The sequence below is a fragment of the Colletotrichum graminicola genome (assembly GCF_000149035.1).
Source record: "Colletotrichum graminicola M1.001 genomic scaffold supercont1.81, whole genome shotgun sequence".
NCBI lineage: Eukaryota > Fungi > Ascomycota > Sordariomycetes > Glomerellales > Glomerellaceae > Colletotrichum > Colletotrichum graminicola.
The window spans coordinates 11,709-36,311 of record NW_007361085.1 but is presented as its reverse complement, the minus strand read 5'-3'; the positions used below and the strand labels follow the sequence as shown (position 1 = coordinate 36,311).

Below are 24,603 nucleotides of genomic sequence, written 5' to 3'. Positions count from 1 at the left end.
TCACAATCAATATGATCATCATCATGTCAACTTGAACACGGCGGCTTTATTTATATACGAACAACTGGTATTCACTTGAGAAGGCCGGTGGCGCAGTGTTCTCGCACTCGCTTTCATACCGAGTTGTACAAATCGTCTCGTTGGTCAGCTCTGCCTTGGCAAGTCAGCAGCCAAGGAAATCAAGCAGTCCGCGGGACGCGAGCAGCCCGGTAGAGCCGAATGTCATCCCTTGAATGGCCCAATGAGAAGATCCCGGGCGTTCCGTTACACGGTGGCTCTTCACAGCCGAGTCTACTGCCTATGACTGTCCAGGCGCGCGTCGGCGCCCTCTCATGGTGGCGCTGCCATTAATTACAAACTTTTTCAAAAGCGGCATCGTTCTATCATATCAAAGAGTGAGTTCAAGGCTCTAGGGATGCTTGTATATGTGTATACACGGCTGGTAGCGAGGGAGACACAACATTGCTTCTGTAGATATATACCAAACATCTCATTGGGTAGAATAAACATCTATCTGCTCCTGGTCAACAGGAAATTAAGACCCGAAATGCAACTTACCCCTACGTCGAAACCAGTCTTCTCCCGAAACCTCCAAGCCCCTACACCCTCTCCAGCATCTCCGCCCGGAACGTCAGCCCATTCCACACCTCAACGCTCCGCGCCCCCTCCGCCCCCTTCAACCGGAGCATGACAGCCATTTCCCCGACCAAGAAATCAATCGATATCTCGCACCCCTCCCCGCCGCGCTCCGCCGGAATCGCGGCCGGGACCAGCGCCACCGTCTCCATGGCCCCGAATCTCGCTCTCGGCCCGCCGTCCTCGGCCCTCTCCACCACCCAGCCGCCCGACCACGCCCCGATCCATGCCTCCCACCGCCCGTCCACCTTCCGGGCGGGGTCCCGGAGGGGCACGGCGAGCTCTTGGGTGTGTTCCAGCGTGCCGAGGTACGGCCACCCCTTGAGGTGCGCCACGGCGTGTACGACCTTGGCGCACCCGTGGTGGCCCTCCCACCCGTTCGCCATGACGGCTACGCCGCACCCTTCCTCAAGGTCACACTTCTCGACACCGCCGGTCACGTCCGCGAAACCGATGGCGCAGCAGCGGAAGGAAGGGTTGTTCCCGCCCCAGTGCCCGAAAGCGTGCCCCTTGCGCCGCGACACCATCCACGACAATGCCATGCCGCCCTTAACCTCAGTTAGCATCTCCTTGGCCAACTCCGTGGGCAGAAAGCGCGCCGCCTCCGTCTCGAGGGTGCTGTCGCCGTCCGGGCTGAGTGACGCCTGCATGGCGCGGACAAGCTTAAGCAGGTCGGTCGGGGTCGTCCACACCCCGCCGGACGCCAGCTCCGGGTGGTGGTGCCACGGCGCTGCATGGGGCTCGTTCCCCGTCCACCAGGACCTCGCGTAGTTCCCTGTCTCGTCGTCGTGCGCCGGCGTCGCGTAGCTCGTGTCCGACATGTCCAGGGGTTGAAACACCTGTTCCTCGACGATCTTCGTGAATGGCTTATCAAAGACCCTCTCCAGGATGAGCTGCAGCATGGCGAAGTTGCCCCCGCAGTAGGCGAACTGCTGACCGGGGAACGCGCTGAGCTTCTCGGGGAGGTTGCGGCCGCCGTTCCTGTCGAGGAGCGTGTCCAGAGCCGACGGCATGTTGTCGGGATAGCCCGTGTAGCTCGAGGTGCGGAAGCCGGCCGTGTGGCTCAGCAGGTGGCGAAGGGTGATCTGGCGCAGGATCTCGGGCGGCCCCAAGTTTCTGAAGAGCTCGTCGGGGAGGACGTGGAGGAGCTTATCATCCAAAGAAAGTCTGCCCTGGCTGACGAGCCTCATGATAGCGGTGCCGGCGATGGGCTTAGAGATGCTGGCGGCCTGGAAGAGAGTTGCCTCATTGTCGCCGACGGTCGAAAAGCATCTCGCTTCGATGCTACCCTTGTCCAGCACTGCGATGGAGACGGAAGGCGTGCCGAGAGATACAAGAAATTCCTCGAGCGTCGAGGACGGACCGTTCTGCTGCGCGAAAATGCCCGCGAGCTTGTCGAAAAAGGCCATGATTGTTTTGAACAAGAGCTGCGATTGAGTTTCTACCTAAAGTTTGAGGTCCCTGGAGTTTATGGGCAGATTAACAGCAAGAACGGGCCAAGAAACCTCGTTGGGTTCTTATATAGTGCAGCGTCTACCGTACCCAGCTTGGTACTATCTCGATGGTCTACAGGCCTCGTGCTTGAACACGCTGTATACGCGCGTCTCCTTCGCGAACCACGTCGCTGGTGACGATGCGGGGTGACGTTAAGTGGGTGGTCAGCAAGTAAGACACCAGGAAGTATTCATCAGGCATTACGCCTCAAAGTAAGCAAATGAAAAAGATGAGTCTATTAATGCGTTAGAGAAGTATCCTGGCACATGATGAAATGCTACGTCGCTCTTGTTGAGAAGGATGACAACGACAGTCGTCGAATTCACGTCAAGATTGTGGTAAGAACAGCTGTTTTAGGATGGGAATAAATTATATGTTTAGATCTATAGGAAAGGGCTGCATTTGTATACCTGCAGCTCCGTGGCCCTGGTCCTCTATGTTTACGTGAAAACAGACGCTTCCTCCTTTGAGATTTTGATTAGTATTTCAACGACGTCGTTGAGTTTGCTTTGCCCAGCCTTTTCAGCTCTTCGGTAAGTATATACAAGTTCATCCTTACGCCAGCACCACAGAATTCGGTGCTGTTGCCAGGACATGTGAAGGAGCACTCTGTGCCCGTCACATTGGCAGCCGGCTTGCTCTGGTCGGCGCCGCCCATGTTCAAGGAGTTGCCGCACCAACATTCGCGGCCATACTCGACACCTGCATAGTTCTTATCGTAGCAGGCGCCCAGACACGTGTCGATAGTCATGTTGGCAAGGTTGAGAATTTGATTCGGGAGGAGACGGCCGACCTCGGGCTCAGAGAAGCAGCCGTAGTACGTAAAGTTTTCGTTACCAGGTGAAATGACGGGGCCAGTCGGCGTGGGAGTAGCCAAGGAAGTAGAAGTGGTAGTTGTCAAGGCGGCTGCCGATGAAGCAGGCGATAGGCTCGCAGTTGAAAGAGCGGACAGGGCGCTAGAGGCCTCGGACGTTGCAGAGATTGTAAAGTTGTCTGCGGAAGGAGTAGATGCTACAGTCGTAATAATCACAGAGCCGCTAGTGATGGTCGATTCGGATGGTATGATAGACGCAGCTGAAGAGATGTTTGCTGTGGGAGTCATAGTAATCATGGTTTGTGATACCGCATCCTTGGTGAGAGGTGTCCCGGTGGTTGTAGCGGTGGCGGTGGCGGTTGCGGTTCCGTTAGACGGAACCGCCAACGACGAGAAAGTTGTCGTGGTGGCAGCCGCTGTCAAAGTCCCAGAGGCGTTCTTGGCCGCCTCGGGCGAGTACATGTAAACGTTCAGCCTGTTGCTGGCACCGCAGAACTGGGTACTGTCACCGCCACAAGGGAAGGAACAGTCTTTCTGGTTCGCGGCGAGGACGCTTCCTGTTCCAAATTCGTTGCCACACCAACACTCGCGGCCATATTCCGCGCCAAAGTACTTGGTGCCCTGGCAGAAAGCGCCGCAAGTCTCCAGAGTCAAGGAGTCGTTGGCATACATGCGGGCGGGCAGAGCGCGAACGCCCTCACCCTCGGTATAGCAGCCCTGCGAGAGCCAGTCACCAACCCGGACGTTCGTGGGAGGAGCCGTGGCAGTGGGAGCAGTTGTCTCGGCGCTAGTGGGAGAAGCACCGGTAGACGTTGTCACGGGCAAGTCGCCCTCCAGTTTGTATAGGTTAAGTCTGGACGTGCCACCACAGTACTCTGTGCTGTTGTCAGCGCAAGGCATGCTGCAGTCAGCGGCTTCAGCAGGTAAAGATGTGCCCGCGAGGGTGTTTCCACACCAGCACTACGACAAAGTTAGCTTCTAGTTGTCGAAAGATGGAATTCTAGCAGTTTTCTCACCTCTCCGCCGTACTCTAATCCGGCATATGTGTATCTGCCTGCAGCGCAGATCCCAATACACTGGCCAACGGTTTTCTTCTCAGTGGCAATTAGGTAGGTCAGGGCGCGTTCGTTTGTGCCCTCGGTGTAACATCCCTGGCTCACGTACTGTCCAACGCCAGGGTTGACCTCGGGGCTGGCCGGATCCGAGCTCGGGGGAGGCGTCGTGGTATTGCCGTCCCAACGGACTGAGTCGGCAAAAACCGAGATGTACGCACCTATGCCTTCAGCCTCGCCGAATCCATTGCCACCGCAAATCTGGTTAAGATCTCCGCCACAATCGAAGCCACAGTTGCGGGCGTCAACCTTTTCGACGGGGATAGTCATGCCACCCCAGCACTCAGTGTGGTACTGTGTACCACAGAAAACGAACCCCCTCTCTGCGCAGGCAGCGATACACATGGCGTTCGTGTTTGCGGCATTTCCGTACAATTGATTCGAGAGCTGACGGCCAGGGTTGTTCTCCTTGTAGCAGCCAATGTAGCGGAGCTTGCCTTGGCCGTTAGGTAGGAGAGGTGGCGCTTGTTGGGCAACAGCGGTACACTCAAAGTTGAAGAAGTGCTTCTCAAAGTTGGGATCGTTGGTGTTCATCGTCCAAGGCGCGACACCAGTGTACGGGTCGGTGTTCCACTGGGCCTTGGGCACCGTGCAGATCATGGTCGCGGTAGCGCTCTCGCCTGGGCCGAGGACAGTACCCTCTGCAAGATCCACCGAGTTGGCAGCTTGAATGATGCCGGGGATACCGAAGGGTGGCTTCGATACGGTGAGGGAAAGCTTGACAGCACCCTCAGCGGCATTGTTCGTGATGCGGAACCTGAGCGCTCTGGAGCTATTCTCGGTGACGTTGCCGAAGGTGAAGTTCTTGTTTGCCTCGTACTCAACCCATCCAGTACCATCCGGAGTTTGGAACTCAACGAGAGCCACAGGAGCCGGACCCGCAGAGCCCGCAACGGTGAAGGACTGGGTTCCACCGTTTGAGGTTAACTTGAGATAAGCCCCGAAGGTGCCACTGGTAGAAGAATCGAAAGCGATGCGGATGGCGACAGCCGTGTTGGCGGGAATGGAAGCGGGAATGTTGGTGAGAGTGAACTTGCCAACAGTGAGACTGGCGGTTGCTCTGTCCCAGCTGGTGAAAGGACCCTGGGCGCTCGTGGTGGAGAACTGAACATCAGTGATGGATAATTCCGAGTTGCCCTGGTTCGAGAGGATCACGTTCTCGTCCGTGCCACCTTGTTGTCCAGCAATAACACCCTGGAAAGTGATTGTAGGAGGCGTGATGGACAGCAAGGGGTTGGCGCTTTCACCGGTACCGGTCAGTCGGATGTGGGTGCCCTGGCTGTAGCCCGCGACGACGTTGGTGGAGTTTACGACGATGTCGGAAGAAACCAGTCCGACAGTGGTCGGCTTGAACGCGGCGCCGATAGTGAACTGCTCACCAGCAGCCAACGTGAGAGGCAGCGTGGGGACACCAGAGAGAGCAAATTCTTCAGCTGCGTCCAGGCCGACGTCATCAACTGTAACGCCAATCACGGCGGTACAGGTGATGGTGCGCGGGTCACTCTGCGAACCAATGTCAACGGTGCCAAACTCGTTGGTGGTCGTGCAATTGAGAGGAGCTGTGACGGGCGAACCGAAGGCGTAGAGGTATCCCTGGGTGGTGCCTTGGTACATGATGCCATCGCCGAAGACGGCTCTGGTGAACTTTGTGGTGGCCGGAACGCTGAAAGACTTGATCAAGTTCAGGTAGCCGTTCTTGGGGACGGCCTCGAAGATCTTGAGTTGCGAGCCCTGAACATCGGTGGTCCAGAGAAGACCAGTACCAGGCTGACCATTAAGGGTGGTGACCGTGCCGTGGCTGACGCCGAGGATGTAGGCATTGTTCATCGGACTGTCGGCGACCTTGGTGAAGGAGGGGACTCCAGCATCGCACGAGAACTTGAAGACGTGGGTAGGGTACTGGATGACTTTTGAAAGTTAGCACTTGCTGAGATAGATGCTGATGAAACCAGCCCCTTACCATTGATGTAGATGTAGCCACCCTCGCCAGGGTAGACACCTGCACCAGCATACACGGAGTTCTCATTCTGGTAAACTTGAATCACGTTATCCAGGCCGTTGGCGCCGTTGCGGTAGCCACCCAAATCGTCCAGGTTGAGCCAGTAGGTCTTGCCGCTCTTTCCGGTCACCACGCCAATGCGACGAATGTTGCCGCAAGAAAATGTGCTCGGTAGAATCTGCAGAGGGCTGGTTCCCAGGTCTTTGTCGGCGCCGTCAAGTGCCTGCTTTTCCCATGGCATAAAAAAGTCCACCAAACTCAAACTGCCGTCTTCATTAATGGTCATGTGGACAGCAGCTTCCTCCAGAGACGTCGGGGGCTCACGGCCGTTAACGGGAATTGTGCTGAGCTGGGAGGCGTAGCCGTTGCCGGTGGCGTAGAACATGGAGCCGGCATCGTCAGACGCTAGGCCGCCGCCCGACATCCAGATACCAGCGCCCTCGACGTTGGCGGGAACGCCGTCGCCCTGGGTAGCGAAGCGCTCGACAGTGTTACCCGTCGTCTTGTCCCAACCAATGACCCAGCCAGTGAAGTTATACTGCACACAGTGGGAAGCAAAGCCGGCGTACACATAGTTGCCAACGTGCAGCAGGCCGGGTCGCTGGTGGTGAATGCCTCCGTTGAAAGACCGGATCGGGTTGTTCTTGGCGACGGTGCCCTCCAGGTCGACGGGGAAATTGGGACGATCGCTAAGGTCGTTCACATCCAGTGCGTGGATGTAGTAGCGCCCGGCGGGACGACCCTGGGCCACGTTCGGCTGGGTCTGGTCAACATACGTCTTGGCCGTGAGGTAGAGCGTGTTGGTGGAAGGATCAATGACACCAGTAGAAGTGACCCCGACGTGAGGTTGAATATCGTAGCAGCCGCTGAGATCTGAAGTAAGGAAGGGGATGTGAAGATTCCGGGATGCGACAATGTCGCCCGTCTTTGCATTGATCTTGTAGACATTATTCTGTGTTGTCGCGACGTAGACGTATTGGGTGCTGTCGCCATCGGGCGTGTAAACGAGTGGTTGGGAGAAGATCTGCTCGGGAACGTTGCCGTAGCGGCCCGGGAGAAGCGTGCGGAAGAGCTGGCCGAACTGGGAGCTCCCCACGACGGAGGGGTCCATGTTGTGGTTTCTTCCCGTTGTAGCATCGCGTTAGTTGCCGTTCTTCCGACACGTGTATGATCGGGTGATCCCCCGCCCACCGAGCGAACGGAGCAATGTCATTGCGACCAGGCGACGATCGGCACCGGTGGAGATACGGGGAACAGGCGATAGTGTAATGGAGTAAATTGTATGTCGGAACTTACGTCTGGTACCCGGCTCGCGAATTGTCGCCTCCCCAGGTGATGGTGTCGGTTGAGGCCAAGCCGTTGGCAAGACCAACGAGGGCCGTCAACAACAACGTTTTGAAAGCCATTGCGAGTGGCTTGTCTTCACTGGCGGAAGGCCGTGTAAAGCCGTGGTTCTGGCTCTAAACGAAGGAAGCCCGGACTGACGGAGATGGGATGGGGAGAGCAATTCTCCATGAGCTGCGGAGGACAGCCGGGGAGCTCCTGGATGTTATCATTGAATTTTGGATATTTGGGGCGCGGAGCGCATGCGACGGGCTCGAGAAGCGTGGGGCCAATGCAAGGTAATCCATGGTCAATTTGGCGTGCCATCAGCAGGCGTGCAGGTCTGGCGTCCATCCATGCATGCATGATGCATCCCACCCCGGCCCGTTCTTGAAGGCTAGCGAGCAGGCCTACGAATGCGAGCACCTACACTACATAGTACACTAGTACTCCGTAGGTGTAGTGTAGAGGACCCCGGGCGTTCGGGTCGACGGCTGGAGATGGAAGGACGGGTCTGACCAGTGGAACAGCGGCTTGTCAACAGGCCGCAGGGCGATTGGCAAGCCTGGAAAGGCCCAGGATGCAAGCGAGACCGGGGGATTGGGGATATCGAGGAGTCTTGGGAGATGGACCGTGTTCGAGGCTGGCCTGGAGCAATCTCACCGTGGCCTTGGCCCTGTGCCAATTCTCTTGTCGCCCTTTGGGGTTTCCCAGCTTGGTCATGTCATGCCAGAGTTCCGTCTGGCTCGGACTGATGCGGGAGAGGCGACGAATCCCCTTTCCGGTGACGGTTGTACTGATTCTGTGCTGGTCGGCTCGCACAGTTCGTAATTCGTAGTGTTTGAGTGATGACACGAGAGAAGGCGCCTCCTCGGTAGTCGAAAGACGACACGGAGGATGAGCGGGATGCAGTGCAACGGCAACGGCTGTCAGCTACGGCTGGCGCTGGCTAGGCAGGCAGTCCAGGACTCCAGTTGTTGGTGTTGACGGCGTTTGGTGCCGGGGCTCGCTGTTGGTGCAGGGCAGGGCGTAGCGCAGTGTGACATGGAGATTTCTTTTATTGGAGATCGGCGCACGTCTGCGGGCTGCCAACGCCACGCCGTGCGGTGTTTTGGGGTAGACCATGCTCGGCCAGGGCAAGGGGATATTCGGATGAGCGGGAGGGGATGGGATTTGCGTTATTGTACGGATATCCTAGTGTAGCTCCGATGCGATCCATGTATGCAGGGGACGACGAAATGGTATGCGATTCTGGAAGACTCGGCAACGGCTGAGCTATGTCGCGAGAGGCGGCGTCGGCGGCGGCGGCGCCATGGCGAGAAGGGAGGGAGAGCGCCACCTGAAGTCAGTCGAGACGAGTTCGAGTGGGAGGGAGTATTCGTACAGTTTCGGCGATGGACGATGATGGGGCTTCCAACAGAGAAAGAGGCATCTCCCAGCTTCTTGTCCTTTTCGTCTGACTGTATCCGTACTTGGTAATGTGTACATTGTTCCTTGGCTGCTCTGTCAGACCCCGGGGTGGTGGGCCTCTGCGTGTCTTTCTTCGCACTTTCCTGAAGGAGAAAGAGGCAAAGGCTGCAGCAGATACGGTTAAATGAGATGTCCCACACCACCACAAACAAGCAAGTGTGCGCCACACGAGTGGCCCGATTCAATTGGTCGGCGATCCATCCGCCCTGCCGGTTCCACTTGCTCCTGCCCGCCCGGCCGCCGACCCCCTGCCTGCCGCTGCTGCTGCTGCTGCTGCTGCTGCTGTTGCCTTCGCTTCGTTGTCAGTCAGTGATCCTTTCTTTCCTTCAGTGCTCTTTCCCATTCATTTGAGAGCCGTTCTTTCCGGTCCTCGTCCTCGTCCTGTTCCTTCCCCAGCCATTGCTCAACATAACATACCTTACCTTACCTTACCTAATCTGATGCATACATACACAGCCATCGGCGGAAGTGGTCCCCTACGGAAAGATGCAGGCTGTCTTATGTAAGACGTCCATCCATGGGGCATTTCATCCAACTAAACACCCTGGACGGATACTCTGTACATCATCCATGTGTTGCCGTTCATCTCGGCTTCTCCCTCACTATGGGATTTCTTTCTGTCCTTCCAATTTTTTTTATCTTCCCCTGTGATCCTGACCTCTCGTCGCAGGGTCCCGTAAAGAAGCCCTCAAAAAACAGGTAACGGCCGTTCCTAGGAGAACAGTTTGGATTCTCGCGCGCGCAGTCTCGGATGCAATGTTCCACTCGCCTCAATCACCAACGGTTTGCCAAGCAGCCCCCAAGAGGCAATACATGACATGAGGGCCACCTGCTGCCTGTCTAACAGCTGCATCAAGCCTGCCCCTCAAATACTACCATGTCTCCAGCTCACCTGCAGAGCCCCCTCGCCTTGGCCCGATATCAGTACCGCATCCGCATTGCGACTGATAAGACATCCCGTTTCGAGCAGAGAGACAGCGGAACAAAACGGCGATGCTTTTGGTCATACAATTTCCTTGGGGAGTTCAACGTGGTGTCGGGCTGAATGCACAAAGTACTACAGGCCCGCCCCCCAGAGGTTTCAAGCTAGCGAAGAACAACATCAGCTCGTCTAAACCCTTCTGAGTCTAGACGCGGGCGATCCGCCAGGAGGAAATCTAGTAAACACAGAGCGCTACTCCGTACTTTAGTCAAAAAACGCCATCATGCACGCATTGCCATGCACCCGCCCTCGCTCTGTTTTCATCGCGAGAGCAGCCAGCAACGGCCCACTGGGGTTCTCGTATCAATCCGCCGAGGTGACGTCACGCCCGCCGTTTTTTGTACGGATACCTATGGTACTATTCGAGTTCGCGCACACCAGCCTGGTCTGCGTCGTGTCTTGTCTCGTCGCCATCCCTAATGATCGGGATTACTGTCTCACTGGTCCCCTGTTGCCTCGCCTCCTTTTCCATGTGTTGACTGCCCCAGTGACACCCTAGAACCCGGCGATTGCGCTCTTCCGTCTGATCACAGACTTGCTAACCCCGATAGCAGGAAACTATCAGTTACGTGCTTTCGGGTAGCGCACCTCGCCGGGTAATTAGTGAATAGACTGAGGTAGCATTGCCTAGAGACGGCACAGAACCATCACTCTCATTTTCTCTGCCTTACGTGACGGTAAGAGGAATGATCGTCGGGGGAAAGCGCCATCTTCTTCACGTCAGCCTCAAACGTCTCACCGGTCTCATCTCCCATATGCATCCTTATCCTAGGAACCCGAAAGCTGTCTCCGTTCACCCAAGACAACAAGCACCAAACAACCGACCAGCCACATCGCGAGGGGACCGGACCATACGGGGCCCGGCAATAGCGCAACAACCCGTTGTCAATAAACTCACAGTGACCGAGGCGCTATCCCAAGGGCCTCCCCGTGCGCTGCAGCCGCACTGATATCAAGCTGTTCCATGCCTTCGGTGCTACCAGCATACGATGTACAAACCTAAACGCACCACCTCGTATTTCCCTTGCACAGACAGTCAAACCCCTCGCCCTTGCTAGCGCCTCTCCCTCTGCCGGGAAATGTTTTGGTCGCGGATGGTTTACCGCCCACCGTTAACGGCGAGAGGCCCGGAGACGAGGAGCCGGCTCGTGATATTTGCGCCTTCTGAATAAGTACCGGAAGCGACAGCCGAGACTTGTGGAACCATCGTTGCAGGCAATTGGCCGAGATGCATGTGAAATGTGTGCCTATATATGCAGTCAGCACACACCCTGAACAGCCCCTGGTCCCATGGCTTATCAGGGCGTCCCACTGCCAAGTGCTTGGGACGAGGCAATGTCAGCGGCGTCTTCTGATCTGCCTTCTGGGCGCCTGTTCTCCATATGAGCATCTCCGCCTTAAAGTTCGGTTAGGAATCGCAAGATGCATGTGCCAATGGAGTATTATCACGACGTGGGAAGATGGGTATGAGGACTCGGTTATTGATCACCTCGGTCATGGACACGGCGAGCTACTCTCGGCAGTCAGAGACATTGCGGGTTCTTGGCAAGGTGTCTGGAAAACCCCAAAGACTCGCAAACAGCTGGCTGTCATGTCTCATCATGCTCCACCATGGCTGGTAAGATGGAGTCTTGAGCTCACCACCCGGCAATGTACTCTACATCGGAAAGTTGCTTCCGACCATACTGATGAGGGGTTTTCAGTGCTAGTTCCATGATCCATATAAGCTACATTGCACACAATCTAGCCAATCAAGGCAAACGCTTGATTTGACATTTACGTTGTCACACCCATACTATTAGTTGCAACAACCCTCAAGTAAATGCAAGTCCTCTAAGGAGCCGGGAACTTAAGTCTGTAAGAAAAAAGGGGTGAAAGGAAGAAAGAAACTCTAGTATGCTATGTCCCGTGACCAGTGGCCCTTGCCTGAAAAAGAATGTATGCGTTAACTAGACCGCTTCTGAACACCTCAGCAAAACACCATAGTTGGTTAGCAACAGGGCGTAATAGTCAGCACTAGATTGTTTAGTTACTAATAGATGTTAGTTTACTCTTATATGTTCAAGGGTAAAGTCATGTAAAAAGTCTTAACAACAACACTACTGATATACTATCATTAACACATGAATAGTCGCTGTGATTTAACAACTACTTCTACTGTCACTTGCTTGCTCTGCTGTTCCTTTGATTAATACTAATTGCGTTATATTCTAGGTCCTTCTCTTTAGTATCTACACTATTTCTTTGTCTTATCAAGTCATTGCTCAAATTTTGATGGTTGGGTTTGCTATTGGAATCGGACGCTTTGGCGTCAATAGGCGGGCGCGTCATCCGGTTCCACCACGATCTCTGCCTTGAATGGTTCCGCCTTGATTGGAGGCTAAGTCACCACCACACATACCATACTAAACTTCCTTTGAACAACAAACCCACAACGTCGTCGAAAGGCGCAATCGCGACTTCTTGCATCTTCATCCTCCTTCTGTCCATCCATACATGACAAGGGGAAAAGGTGCTCTTGCTGCTCTTCTGACTTTGACTGTCAGCGTCTGTTTGTCCAAGTGCAGATGACTAACACACCCACCAAAGGCCCAAGCTGCTCCACCCCCACGTGGCTGCACCCTGCAGGGTAGGTACGTACTCAACCAACAGCTTGCTTTCTTTCCTGTCCGGGTAGGTGCCAACCAACCATACTCGCAACCAACCTTACTTGGCTACAGCAACTTCCACGGGCTTAACTTTTTTCTATTAATCTTTCCTCATCTTTCTCAACTGCCCCTTCCTGTTTCTTCTCCATCCCATCCTCAGAAGAGACTTCACCCCGGCGAGACGAACTCCCCCTCTTCAGTCCCAACTTTCCTCGCAAGTCTCATCAACATGTTCGGATCATCGGCCCAGCTCAACGCCAAGATCCGCCGCGACTGCGACTACGTACGCAACTTCTACGAGGATGAACAACATCACCACGCCACAGTCATCGACGAGGCCACGTTGAAGGCAATCTTGACCGAAGACAAGATATGCGACACAAAACCGAATCGGGTCGAGTACCTCGATGAATACGATGCCAAGCGAATCCTCATACCCGAGATGAAGGACTTAGTGTCCGAAAGCCACCCAAACCTTCTCCAAGCGTGCTTCTGGACTGCACTCTGGTCAATGCCTTCCAGGGATGTGCAGGACCTGCTTGACGAGTTGAGGACCGACAAAGACCTGACTTGTTCTGAACTGATGAACGCTATCCTGCAAATTCCACGATTGGTCCATATCTGTAAGCCCATTCGATTCTCATTTGATCTGATAGCTTCAGACCAAGCTAACACTTGTATAGTTCGTGGCTTAAAAACCAAGAAGGGCGATAACGCCCCCCCCAGCAATGTCGCGACTTATAAGCGTAGCGATTCAGAGCTTAAAGGCGTAAGTCCTTACCAATTCCAGCATTATTGTGGCTCTGTCTTAACTCTTCACTGACTTGATCTCCCTACGCAGGCCAAGATCCGCGACAAGTTCAAGTGTGTTATTACAGACACCCCCAAGCCTGAAGCTTGTCATATATTCCCATTCGCAGCTTTGAACTACCAGGACCTGACATCATCGTACCTGGGTGCAATGGTAAGGCTCTGGGGAAGAAATCGAGTCAGAAAACTTGCGCCAAAGCTGGCCGGTGAATCCAACACACTCGACACTGTCAGCAACATGATTTGCCTGACTCCCACACTGCATGATTGGTGGGGCAGGGGCTACTTTGCACTGGAGCCAATGGGGGAGCCAAAGCGTTTACCTTCAGAGGGCATTGGGGGAACCGCCCCGACGAAGCTGAGCACAGTCCCGAACACCCCGACGAAGTCTACCCCCACGTCGACGACCACCCCGACAAAGTCGACCGTCACCCAGAAGTCGAAGAAAACCCCGACAAGGCAGACTCTGGACCGGGCCGCAAAGCGGCCCAAGACGAATGAGGAGCGCAAAGAGAATGAGGACTGGGTCATCCAAGTTCGATTTCATTGGCTTAAAAAGACCAACGACGAGGGTATGAAATTGACGTCAAATATCGACTTCTCAGATGACCCAATCGGAAGGCTACAGGGTGAGGGCCTAGCGAAGGCGTTTAACGCAACAACCTGCCGCCAGGTGGAAGACGGCCAGGTCTTCACCTTTCGGTCCAAAAATCGTAAGCACCTCCCTGATTACGATATTCTACTTCTACAGTGGGATCTCTTGAGGATGTGGCGATTGGCTGGGGGTGCAGACCCCTCTATCTACCCCTTCCATGACGAATTCGACGACTGTGGACTCCAGGCCACCAACAGCCAAGTTGAGTCGTTGGAAGACGCACCAGTGACAGTCAGCGGCCCTGGCACCGATGCCCCGCCAAATACCGGCGAAGGTAGTGAGACTGCGGGTTTCAACCTGGGCAATGAAAGCGGTGACTAGGACTCACGCTCCAACCAGAGGAAACGCAGCCTGAGGAAGCGGGGCAAAGACTTTGTCATGGATATGGTGCGTGGCACCGGAAATTTGCATCTCGGCGAGCAGGACAGAGCTCCTTCAAATGAGACAAAGAGGAGTGTTCCCAGCCAGAAGGAACCCAAAACTCGTCTAGGAGAGAGGAAGAAGAGCTCACTTAACCTGAAGCAGCCCGAAGGAACTATCTCTGGCAAGAAGGAGAGCAACACTCTCGACTTGAAAGGCAGCATCAAACGTTCCATGAATCAGATGCTCAAACCGAAGAGACGCCAAGCAATCGCGAGTGTATCTTTCGAGCCACCGGCTCAGGAGGAACGCCTCATGGAGCCCACTGCTTGAGGGGAACAATGGAAGTCGGGAGTTGCTGGGGAAGGATGGCCCTAAATGGGACATACAGGTAATAGGCAAAAGGCTTTTCGCATGGGGTATTATTCTTGACCGCAACGACTAAAGGAAGTGAGGAGAGTGTCTAGAATAGCTCACAATACCTTGTCAGGCAGTCGTTGTTTGCTTTGATTTACGTGCTTTTACTCTTGGACAGTGTTACACTCCACATACCGATTGGAGCAGCAACATACCCCATGTGGATGGCGATACAGGCGAGGAACGTATCTAGCTTCCAAGAGCTTCTGGTGTACTACACCGACTTGAACGTCGAAGGCGAGTTTGGGTCGACAATGCTCAACTACGCCGCCAAACTAGGCCACGCACAAACCACGAACTGTGTGTTAGAGAAAGAAGCCGATGGAATCGTGTCACCGCACTGTCCAGCAGGTGGTTTCTTCTCATCCGCACATTTCTGGCTTGCTTACGACTGGGCAAGTGGGATGGAAGAAGGTACCATTATTCCCGGGTCAATTAATTAGACGAATATGTATTTGATTCGATGTCTTTTGAAATACGATCATCTTGTCAGGTTTCAACACGTCCTCGGGTCAGGTGGAGCTCGGCAGTGAAGACAGTAGCATCTCTCGCAAAATAACCTTGAATGGTTATATCTTTGCGGAATGCTAGGCGGCGGTTGTGCTCCGACTTATCCGGTATCAGGGATTTGAGCGATCTACCTGCAGGCCTTTGTGGGAATCAAACCTGTGGGGTGTATGATGATTAGCGTTACATTGACTACACTTACACTATAAATGCAAAACAGCTGTGGGAGCACAAGAGCAACGAAGTGAGGCAATACTGCGTGTATTGGTGATCTGAGGTATGTGGTGGTGGTGAGGAGGAAATCCTCCTTACAAGGCTATAGCAGAGGCTGGAGATGAAGGTAAGGGGCCTAGGAGGTTACGTGACCTCCTAGCACACAGGCCCCCTTATAACACTCCCCCTTAGGCTCTGCTAATTTAATAAGTATTATATATAGGGGTAAAATAACAGCCTAATCTTAAATCCTCTGAATCTAAGGAGTTTTTAAAGTATTTAATAACTTTAGTAATACGCTAGTAATTATCTTATTAGTCTAGTATTAATTAATCTACATACTAAAATCCTTATGTAATATATACTCTTTATAAAAGCCTATATAGCTCTTTTTAATCTAACCTATCTACTATACCTAATAACTATATAAAATCCTTATATTTATTTAGTACTAGTAACTTAGTCAGACTATTTATTAGCATAATAGGTAAGCTAGTCTCTTAGATAAAGGATTCTAGCTTAAGAGAATATAAGAGAGTATTTCTCTTATATAAAGATATATCCTATAGAAGTAAGAATATAGGATAATAAGGGTAGAGATAATAAATAGATATAAGGATATTAATATAAAGAGAGTATATTAGTTAGTCTTATTGATTTTTTACTAACTGTTGCTTGCTTTTTACTTACTTAGAGAGAGAAGGAAAGAAGACTAGAAATAGGAAGAATTCTATCCCTTATATAGACATATTTAGCTTACTAGAATATTCTATACTTACGTAAGCTGCTTATAAATTAACCCTTAGTTACGTAACTTAATAACCTTAAGTAAATAACCCTAACTTAAAGTAATAACTTAGATAGTTAGAGAAAGTAGTAGTAAAGCTAATCTTGCTCCTCTTAGAATCTTCTAGCACCTTTAGCTAATTACGTAATTATACTGCTTACGTAGTTAATATATATATTATTCTACTAAGTTAGTAGATTAGAAATATATATATCTTATATATATATAACCTCTATAATAGAGGAAATATAAGATAAAGAAGTATAAGAATACTAGAGATATTCTTACTTCTAACACTATTAGTAGCTATCTTAGTGCCCTTAATAAGTTAGAGGGTAATATTCTTTTAGGTATAGACCTCTTATATTATCTATTTATATTAGATATTAATACTTTACGTATATACTTTATTAAGGGGATTTATAATATTAACTATTATATTAGTACTATTTATAAAGAGGATAGTTAGTATATCTATTAGTTAGCTAAGGAGCTACTTAATATATTAGTAAATCTACTTTATAGTAATAGTCATAGGTATAAGGTTAATAAGCTCTACCTTAGTAGAGCCTAAAGTAATAAAGGTCTACTTCTTTAACTTCTAGGTAATTAGTAATCCTATAAAGTAGATAATATAACTACCTATAGGTACCTATAATAAGTAATTATTAGTAAAAAGAGTATCTACTATTATATAAAGGCTAACGTTAGTAGAGAGGTTAAGTCTACTAAATAAGATGCTATAATAGGTAGTGTCTTTAAATATTACAGCTAGTTTCTAGACAGTAGGGTTTCTACTAATAGTAAGTAGAGGTTAGTACCTAGTTAACAGTATTCCTCTTCTTTATTATCTTTATCAATCACCTAGTAATTAGTTAAGGCTTAGGGTCGTAAGGCAGCTTATATAGCTTCTTATTAATTAAATTGCTAAGGTTAGATACTAAAAGATATTTAGAGAATATATTATAAGTTAATTACTAAAGAGCTATAGGAGTCTATCCTTAAGTACGTCTAAGTCTATCTTATATATAAGTCCTAGCTGTTCTCTAAATAGTTCTTTTAACTAATAGTTATAAGGTAGAATAAGCACTTACTTAGGTATTTACTAAGCGCTTATCTTACTTATAAATAAGCGCTTATTTTTTATCTTATCTTATACTTATAGCTATATAACTTATACTATAGTTTTTTTATTTTAAGGAGTTATTTATTTATTTCTTATTTCTTATTTATATAAATACTACTACTACTTATTATTCTTTATTAGGTAAGGTAATATAGCCTATAGCTTATTAGGTTATAATATTAGGTCTCCTCTTTAAAAGGTCTTACCCTTAAGACCTATATAAGTAGGTTATATCTCTTAAGTTAAGGAGTTATTAATTATACTTCTTTATTTTTTATAATACTAACACTATATTAGGTTATATAAAGAAAATAAAATTATAAGGTGCTTCTTCTTATTATTACTTACTTTATATTATTTAATTTTCTAATAAGGGTGTTAAAATAATACTATATTTAAATTATTAGTCCTATAGCATATAGTATTTAGTCCTTTCTAACTTTAATATTTATAGCACTTATTATTATTTAGGAATATCTTATAATACGTCTATAGATACTATTTATACTTATAAGTAGTTATTTTTTTAATCCCTTAGTTTTTTTTACTAATAGTTCTTTAGTAAATTATTTAGTAGTAAAGTCTAATTATCTTAATTATAAGGAGGAGGCTAAAGAGTTATATTTTTAAAAGAGAGCTATATTATTATGTAATAAGGCTAAGGCTTTTTAAAAGGCTTAGGCTAAGTTAAATAAGTTACTTACCTAGCTTAAGCAGCTTTATTCTTAGAAGAGAATAGTGTTTAAGAAGAGTTAGAAAATATTAGAGAAGTTTTGTTATAGGATAAGGTAGTAAGTGCCTATAGTTAGGAGATAAATAGATAGTAAGGACTAAATACCTAATATATATATAATACGTTATATATACCTTAAATATATATCCTTTTAGTAAGTAACCTTTTATAAAAGAAAAGTTAACTATAAATATACCTTTTATTTATTACCTATTTTATTTTATATTATTTATTTAGCTCCTTATTATTATTTATCTTACTTTACTACTTTACTATTACACTTTACTTTTATACTACGTTACTTTATAACACTACTATAGCCTAGCTTTACCTTATTAGAACTATAACTATTATAAGACAAGGTAGTAAGTGCCTATAGTTAGGAGACAAATAGATAGTAAGGACTAGATACCTAATATATATATAATACGTTACGTGTGCCCTAGGTATATATCCCTTTAGTAAGTAACCCTTTATAAAGGGAGAGTTAACTATAAATACACCTACTATTTATTACCTATCTTATCCTATATTATTTATTTAGCTTCTTATTATTATTTATTTTACTTTACTACTTTACTATTACACTTTACCTTTATATTACGTTACTTTATAACACTACTACAGCCTAGCTTTATCTTATTAGAACTATAATAGCTACTAGAAAGGCTATATTAAGTAGTAGTATAACTATCTTAATTTATACTATTTTATTACTCTTATTATCTTTATTATTTTTATTAAGTTTTTTTTTTTTACTACTATATAGTAAAGAAACATATACACCTTAATAAGAGTAAAAGTGTTGGTTTTACTAGGGTGGTGATACGGTTAACTGTATGTATTAATAGGTAGTGACGAATAATAGGGGTAAATACTGGTTCTAAATTATGCGTAAAGAGGGAAACTATTGTGGGATTACGCGGCGAATTGACTGCGTAATATCCCTGTAGATCTAGTAGATCTATAGCGAATTAGCTGTAGTTATCCTGGCTATATTAGCGTTAATCTATACTGCTAATATCTAGGCAATAATCTATATTATAACACTAGTAACCTTCTAAAGTGCTATAAATTATCCCTATTTTCTAGTTATCTATAAAGGGCCTAAAAACGTAATAAAAACAAAAAGCTAAAAAGTATTTAATACTTTTTAGGCATATAACCTATTACACGTATAAAACCTATCTATTTATTTATATCTCTAATTAACTGTTATTAATTAACTGCTTTAGCACTTTATTTAGTAATAACTTTATAAATCTATTTACTAGATTATTCTCCCTTTATATCTATTAGATCTTATAGATCTTACGTTACTTATATAACTATTAAAGCGCTATAATATCTATTATAAGTTACTTCTCCTTAGTAGTACTAAGCTTTATAAGGCACTTATAGAGGGAGTATAAGTTAGTATAGAGGATTATTAGGATTTATAGTAACTTAAGGCGGTTAGTAATTATTATAAGTGTAGTGCTAATTATATAGGTAACGTTAGTGCTAGTGACTATACTATAGACCTTAGAGGCTAGCACGCTTTATATAACTTTTTTACACTTTATTAAGCTAAAGTAAATAATATTACTAGTAAGTGTAAATTTCTTATTATTAGTAGTAAGTTATATAACGTTACTTTTATTAGTAAGTATAATAATAAAGCTAAGTTATAAGGTAAAATTATAGTTATTTATAAATAATCTATTAATAAATATAAATAGCTTTATAGTTATAAGGTTAATTAGTTAAAAAAGTAGGCTGTAGTTAAGGTAACTTATTTACTACTTAATCTAGTAATTAAGAGCCTTAATCTCCTCCTCTATAGGCTGTTAGTGTTAAGTAGTAACTAAGTAGTTAAAGTAAGCCTTAGGTTAGTAAATTAACGTAATATACGCCCTATAGGCCCTTTATTAGACAAAATCTTGCTTAGCGGTAGGTAAATTTATGTTAATAAGCTAAAGCTTCTTACCTTAATCCTTTTAGTAAAAATTTATTTTACTGTTATAGCTAAGGGAAAGCACGCTACTATTAAAGGTAATAAAGTTATTAACAGTTAATAATTACTTTAGCTTTATAGTAAAAGTAGCCTTTTTAAGCTTCTTCTCCTTATAAGTAGAGAATCTATTATTTATAAGGCTAATTATATTATCTATTTATATACTAATAAGGCTAAAATCCTTATTATTAGGTAATAAAATAAGTAGGTAAAGGTTAAAGGTTAATAAATCTATCTAGAGATTCTTTTTATAGTAGTAGTTATATGTAGCCTACTAGTAGGTGCCTGCCTTTATAATCTTATATAGCAGCTTTATTACCTTTATAATAGCGTTACTTAGATAAAGGTAGTAGATTTATATAAGAAGTCTTATAAAAATAACGTAGTTAAGTAGTGTAGCTAATTAGGTATACGCCTAGGTAATATTATATAACTAGAGTTAAAATCCTTATTATAAAAGTAAAAAAGTAAAAGTAAGGATTAATTACTAGGCTATTTATTAGATTATAGGTAACTATATAAGGATTATCTTTTTACTATTATTAGTATAACCTTAAATAACTAACTATAATTTCTTATATAGTTACTTATTTTTCCTCTTAACTTTACGTACTATATATAATTTAAAGATCTATACGTTACTATACGTCTTCTTATTATAGGTAATAATATAAAATATACTATAGTTAATAAGGGCTTTTACCTCTACTTTATTAGATTCTTTAAATAGTTTACTAGGCGTAGTAATAATCCCTTTTTTACGTAGTTTAACAGTAAGTACGTAATCTACTTTTTCTTTTATAGTAAGGTATACGTTAAAGACGTTAACAGTAAGGTGTATCTTATAAAAAAAAGTAGTAATTAGGTTCTTTTACAGGCAGCTATAGCCTTACTATAGGGGCTACCTGTTATTAATAATAATAGTGTTATATACTTTCTCTATAGATTTACTAAGTGCTAGTAAATTATCTTATACTTATATAGGCTTATTACTCCCTTTAGCTATTACAGGTAGTAGTACTAATTAATCTTCTTCTTATGCTATATAGTATAGCTTTACTACTATAATATAAAAATTATATAGGCTATAAGGTAATTTAATAGTATAGGTAATACTATTATTTATAAGCAGGTAAAAAGAGCCTTACTAGCTGTCTCTTTTACGCTATATATAGATAAGGGATTAAAGCAGTAGGGCTATAGTGCCTGTTATATCTAGGCTATTATATGTCGCTAGGGTATTATATACCTATCTCTTAGTGTAGATTTACTATACTGCGTTTATAGCCTTTTTTACTGTTTTAGCTTACTATATAGTAGAAGGGGTAGGTAGTGACTTATCTATAATATAGGGGTATACGCTAAAAATAAGAAGGGTTAGTATAAGGCTATTAGGGCTAGTAGTATTATTAATAGCTTTAATAGCTAATTAAAGGGTAGCTTTAGGCTTATAGTTACTGTTAGTATAGATAATCTTATATACGTAGTAAAAGGTAGCGTAGTATTATTTAACCTTACTAATAGATTAGTAGGCCTTAATAGGCACTTTATTAACCTTAATAAATAACGTATAGGCAGCGTGTTTAAATTTAGCTATATAAAAATTTAGGCTAGCGTTAGTAGTAATCTAATTAGGCAGGCTAAGGTATACGTTAATCTAATATATTTATAGTGCTTTCTATATATACTTTATAGTAATTAAACGTAAGAATCTTACTATATTAAATATAGTAGCTAAGTTAACTACATAAAGTATAAGCTTATTACTATCTAAATATATTATATTAATAATAATTTTATAGTTAAATTTATAGTTATTATATAGTGTAAACTTAAAGTAACTAGGCGCCTTTACGTTAAGTTAGTAGTAATAGTAGTACTTATTAATCTCTTTAAGTGTAGTAAGGGAGGTTAATTTACCTACTTATTTAAGTAGCTTATAAAAGTAATTTACTAATAGGTAGCTAAATTAGTAGTAAATCTAGTGTAATTTACTATCTATTAGGTGTTACTCTATAATAGTGCTCTTAAGTAGTTCTAAAAGTATCTATATATAGCCTTATTTTTAAGTAATAAGTATAATAATCTTATCCTTAATAAGCTAGTTAGTAAGGTTATTAAATTTTACGCTATAGTAATCTATATCCTATAGGTAAAAAAGGAATAAAGTATTACTTATTATTATATAAAAAACAAGCTTACTAATTAGTATAGGTATATAGATTACCCTAAGGGACTTATAGTAATTACTACTACTAAAGTAAATTATTACTTTACTAGTGTAGGTAGTATCTAGCGTAATCTCCTTACTAAGGTGTTTTTTAAGGGTAAGGTACTATTATTAGCTAGCTATAGATACTTTAGCTGCACTAGTGTTAGGTATAATGCCTTAAAAAGTTAATATAGAGTAGTAGTTATTAAATATAAAGATATTACTACTTTTTATAGTTAGGTTAAGTAATACTTTTTTATATAGGTTTTTATAAGTAATAGTATAAAAAGTTACTTAGTTATATAACTTTTTATAGGTTAATAGGCTGTTAATTAATTACTTACTAAAGTATACTATTAATATAAAAAACGTAGTAAATTTATAGTTTTTACTATTTAATAAGTAGATTTCTTTATTATTACTTACTTCTTTAAGATAAATTAGCTTATTACCCTTATAATTAATTAGAAAGTAACTAAAGGTAGCTTATAAGGCCTACATAAAGTAGGTGTTTTTATACTATATAAAGGAGGCTTGTTACTTTTTTTTTATATGCTTAGTTAACTAACAGCCTAATTTACTACAGATAAAGCACTTCTTAGATAGATTACTATTATATAGTGCTTTACTACTAGCTAACTATAGAGGGCCTTATAACTAGCCTTACTATCTTTAGGGGTCTACCTTATAGTTACGCTAGCTGTTATACTTATAGTTAACCTAATATTAATTATTACTACTATTATTACTAGTAATAAAGTGTAACTATAGCTTATAGTAAAGAAGTAAATTTACTATACTACTATATAGTTATACGTAAAGGCTACTAAAGGTAGGGGGTAGATTAAGGATAGTAATAAAGTATTTAGGCATACTATAGCAGTAAGTAAGTAATTACTTATAGTAATCTTTATCACATAAGGTGCTATTATAGGTAGTTACTTACACTAGCTAGGTAATTTATATAATAAGTGCTTTAAGCACTTTAAGCTTGCTTTTACTATAAGGCGTAAAAAGTAGACTTTATTACCTTTAAAACGTTATTTAAGCTTTACTATTATTACGTTAAAATTATTAAAATAACTAAGTAATAAGGTAGTATAATACTTATATAGCTCCCCTTTAAGTATTACTATTACTACTACGCTATAGTAGTTTTATAGTATGCCTATACAGACGTAAAGGTTATAAAAAAACAGTAATTTTAAGTTAATAGTTTTATATAGGCTACTACTATATATTAAACCTAGATTATTTATATAGAACTTTATTAAGTCTGTTAATTACCTTAGCGTTAGGCTACTTTACTTACTTACTGTTATAGCGGCTGTAGTAGGTGTTACTATAGGTAAAAAGCATAGCTAATCTTAGGCTTTATAGATTATTACTATTATCTAAGGTTTCTATAGTAATAAGGCTAGAGGAGGTGTAAATAATAAATTATTATATAAGGTTACCTAAATAATTACTAGTAATTTATAAATAATTACTTATTTATTTACTTTAGCTATAAGTATAGCCTTAATAGGTAACACTACTATATTAGTAATATCTTTATAGAAATTAGTATCTATTAGTTATTTTTTAAACCTTTTTATTTTTTAGGTAATAGTAGCTATTATCTCTTTATCTTATATAACTTACTTATTATTATAAGTAGCCTTATAAAGTTATAATATAACTATTAATTTCTTTAATTAGTTAATTTATACTCCTTAACTAGTAAGGTAGTTATATAACTTCTTAGTTACCTTATATAGTAACGCTATAAAGTCCTCTATTAACTAGTCTTTAAAGTTAAATTACGTCTTCTCTTAGAGGATACTATATAAGTAGTTATAGTATTTATACTTAGAGATATAGAATATAGTAATAGTAGTAAGCGTGTTCCTCCTCTTAGTAGCTATAAGATCTTATAGTAACTTAGTAATATAGTCCTTCTGCTATTAGTTAGTAAGGATAAACTCTTTTAGCCCTTCTAGCACTTAGTATTTGCTTGTAATTACCTCTACTTACTTAGCTGCGTTAGGCAGTAGTACGTACTTAGGGTAAATTGCCCTAGGCTGCCTAGTGGCGTTGTCGCCCTGTGCGTTACTTACGCCTTCTTTACCTTAGTGGCTTATCTTAGTTACTTACTTATAATTACCCTCTGTTAGCCTAACTACCTTTTAGTTATAGGCGTTTCTTTTAACTGCTGTTAAAGGGCGTATACGTCTGTTAGGGGATTTACTGCTAGTAGTATAGGTAATTATAAAGACTTATAGTTAAATAAAACTTAGAAAGAGAAGGCTTATAATAGGCTTATAGAT

General features: G+C 44.1%; 4 protein-coding genes across 4 annotated transcripts; 2 read left to right on the top strand and 2 right to left on the bottom strand.

Moving 5' to 3' along the window:
- Positions 1-599: 599 nt before the first annotated feature.
- On the bottom strand, positions 600-2,045 carry GLRG_11289 (beta-lactamase; the record flags this gene model as incomplete). The annotated part of the gene is made up of 1 exon (XM_008101974.1): positions 600-2,045. One exon carries the CDS (start codon positions 2,043-2,045, stop codon positions 600-602), a length of 1,446 nt encoding a protein of 481 aa, XP_008100165.1.
- A 563-nt stretch (positions 2,046-2,608) lies between these two features.
- GLRG_11288 (WSC domain-containing protein) lies at positions 2,609-7,461 on the bottom strand (the record flags this gene model as incomplete). Its single annotated transcript, XM_008101973.1, has 4 exons — positions 2,609-3,904; positions 3,961-5,963; positions 6,017-7,176; positions 7,352-7,461. 4 exons carry the CDS (start codon positions 7,459-7,461, stop codon positions 2,609-2,611), a joined length of 4,569 nt encoding a protein of 1,522 aa, XP_008100164.1.
- Positions 7,462-12,707: 5,246 nt separating this feature from the next.
- On the top strand, positions 12,708-14,264 carry GLRG_11287 (uncharacterized protein; the record flags this gene model as incomplete). The annotated part of the gene is made up of 4 exons (XM_008101972.1): positions 12,708-13,101; positions 13,162-13,247; positions 13,320-13,442; positions 13,488-14,264. The coding sequence occupies 4 exons, from the start codon at positions 12,708-12,710 to the stop codon at positions 14,262-14,264; spliced, it is 1,380 nt and encodes a 459-aa protein (XP_008100163.1).
- A 57-nt stretch (positions 14,265-14,321) lies between these two features.
- On the top strand, positions 14,322-14,636 carry GLRG_11286 (uncharacterized protein; the record flags this gene model as incomplete). The annotated part of the gene is made up of 1 exon (XM_008101971.1): positions 14,322-14,636. The coding sequence occupies one exon, from the start codon at positions 14,322-14,324 to the stop codon at positions 14,634-14,636; it is 315 nt and encodes a 104-aa protein (XP_008100162.1).
- Between the last annotated feature and the right edge of the window lie 9,967 nt (positions 14,637-24,603).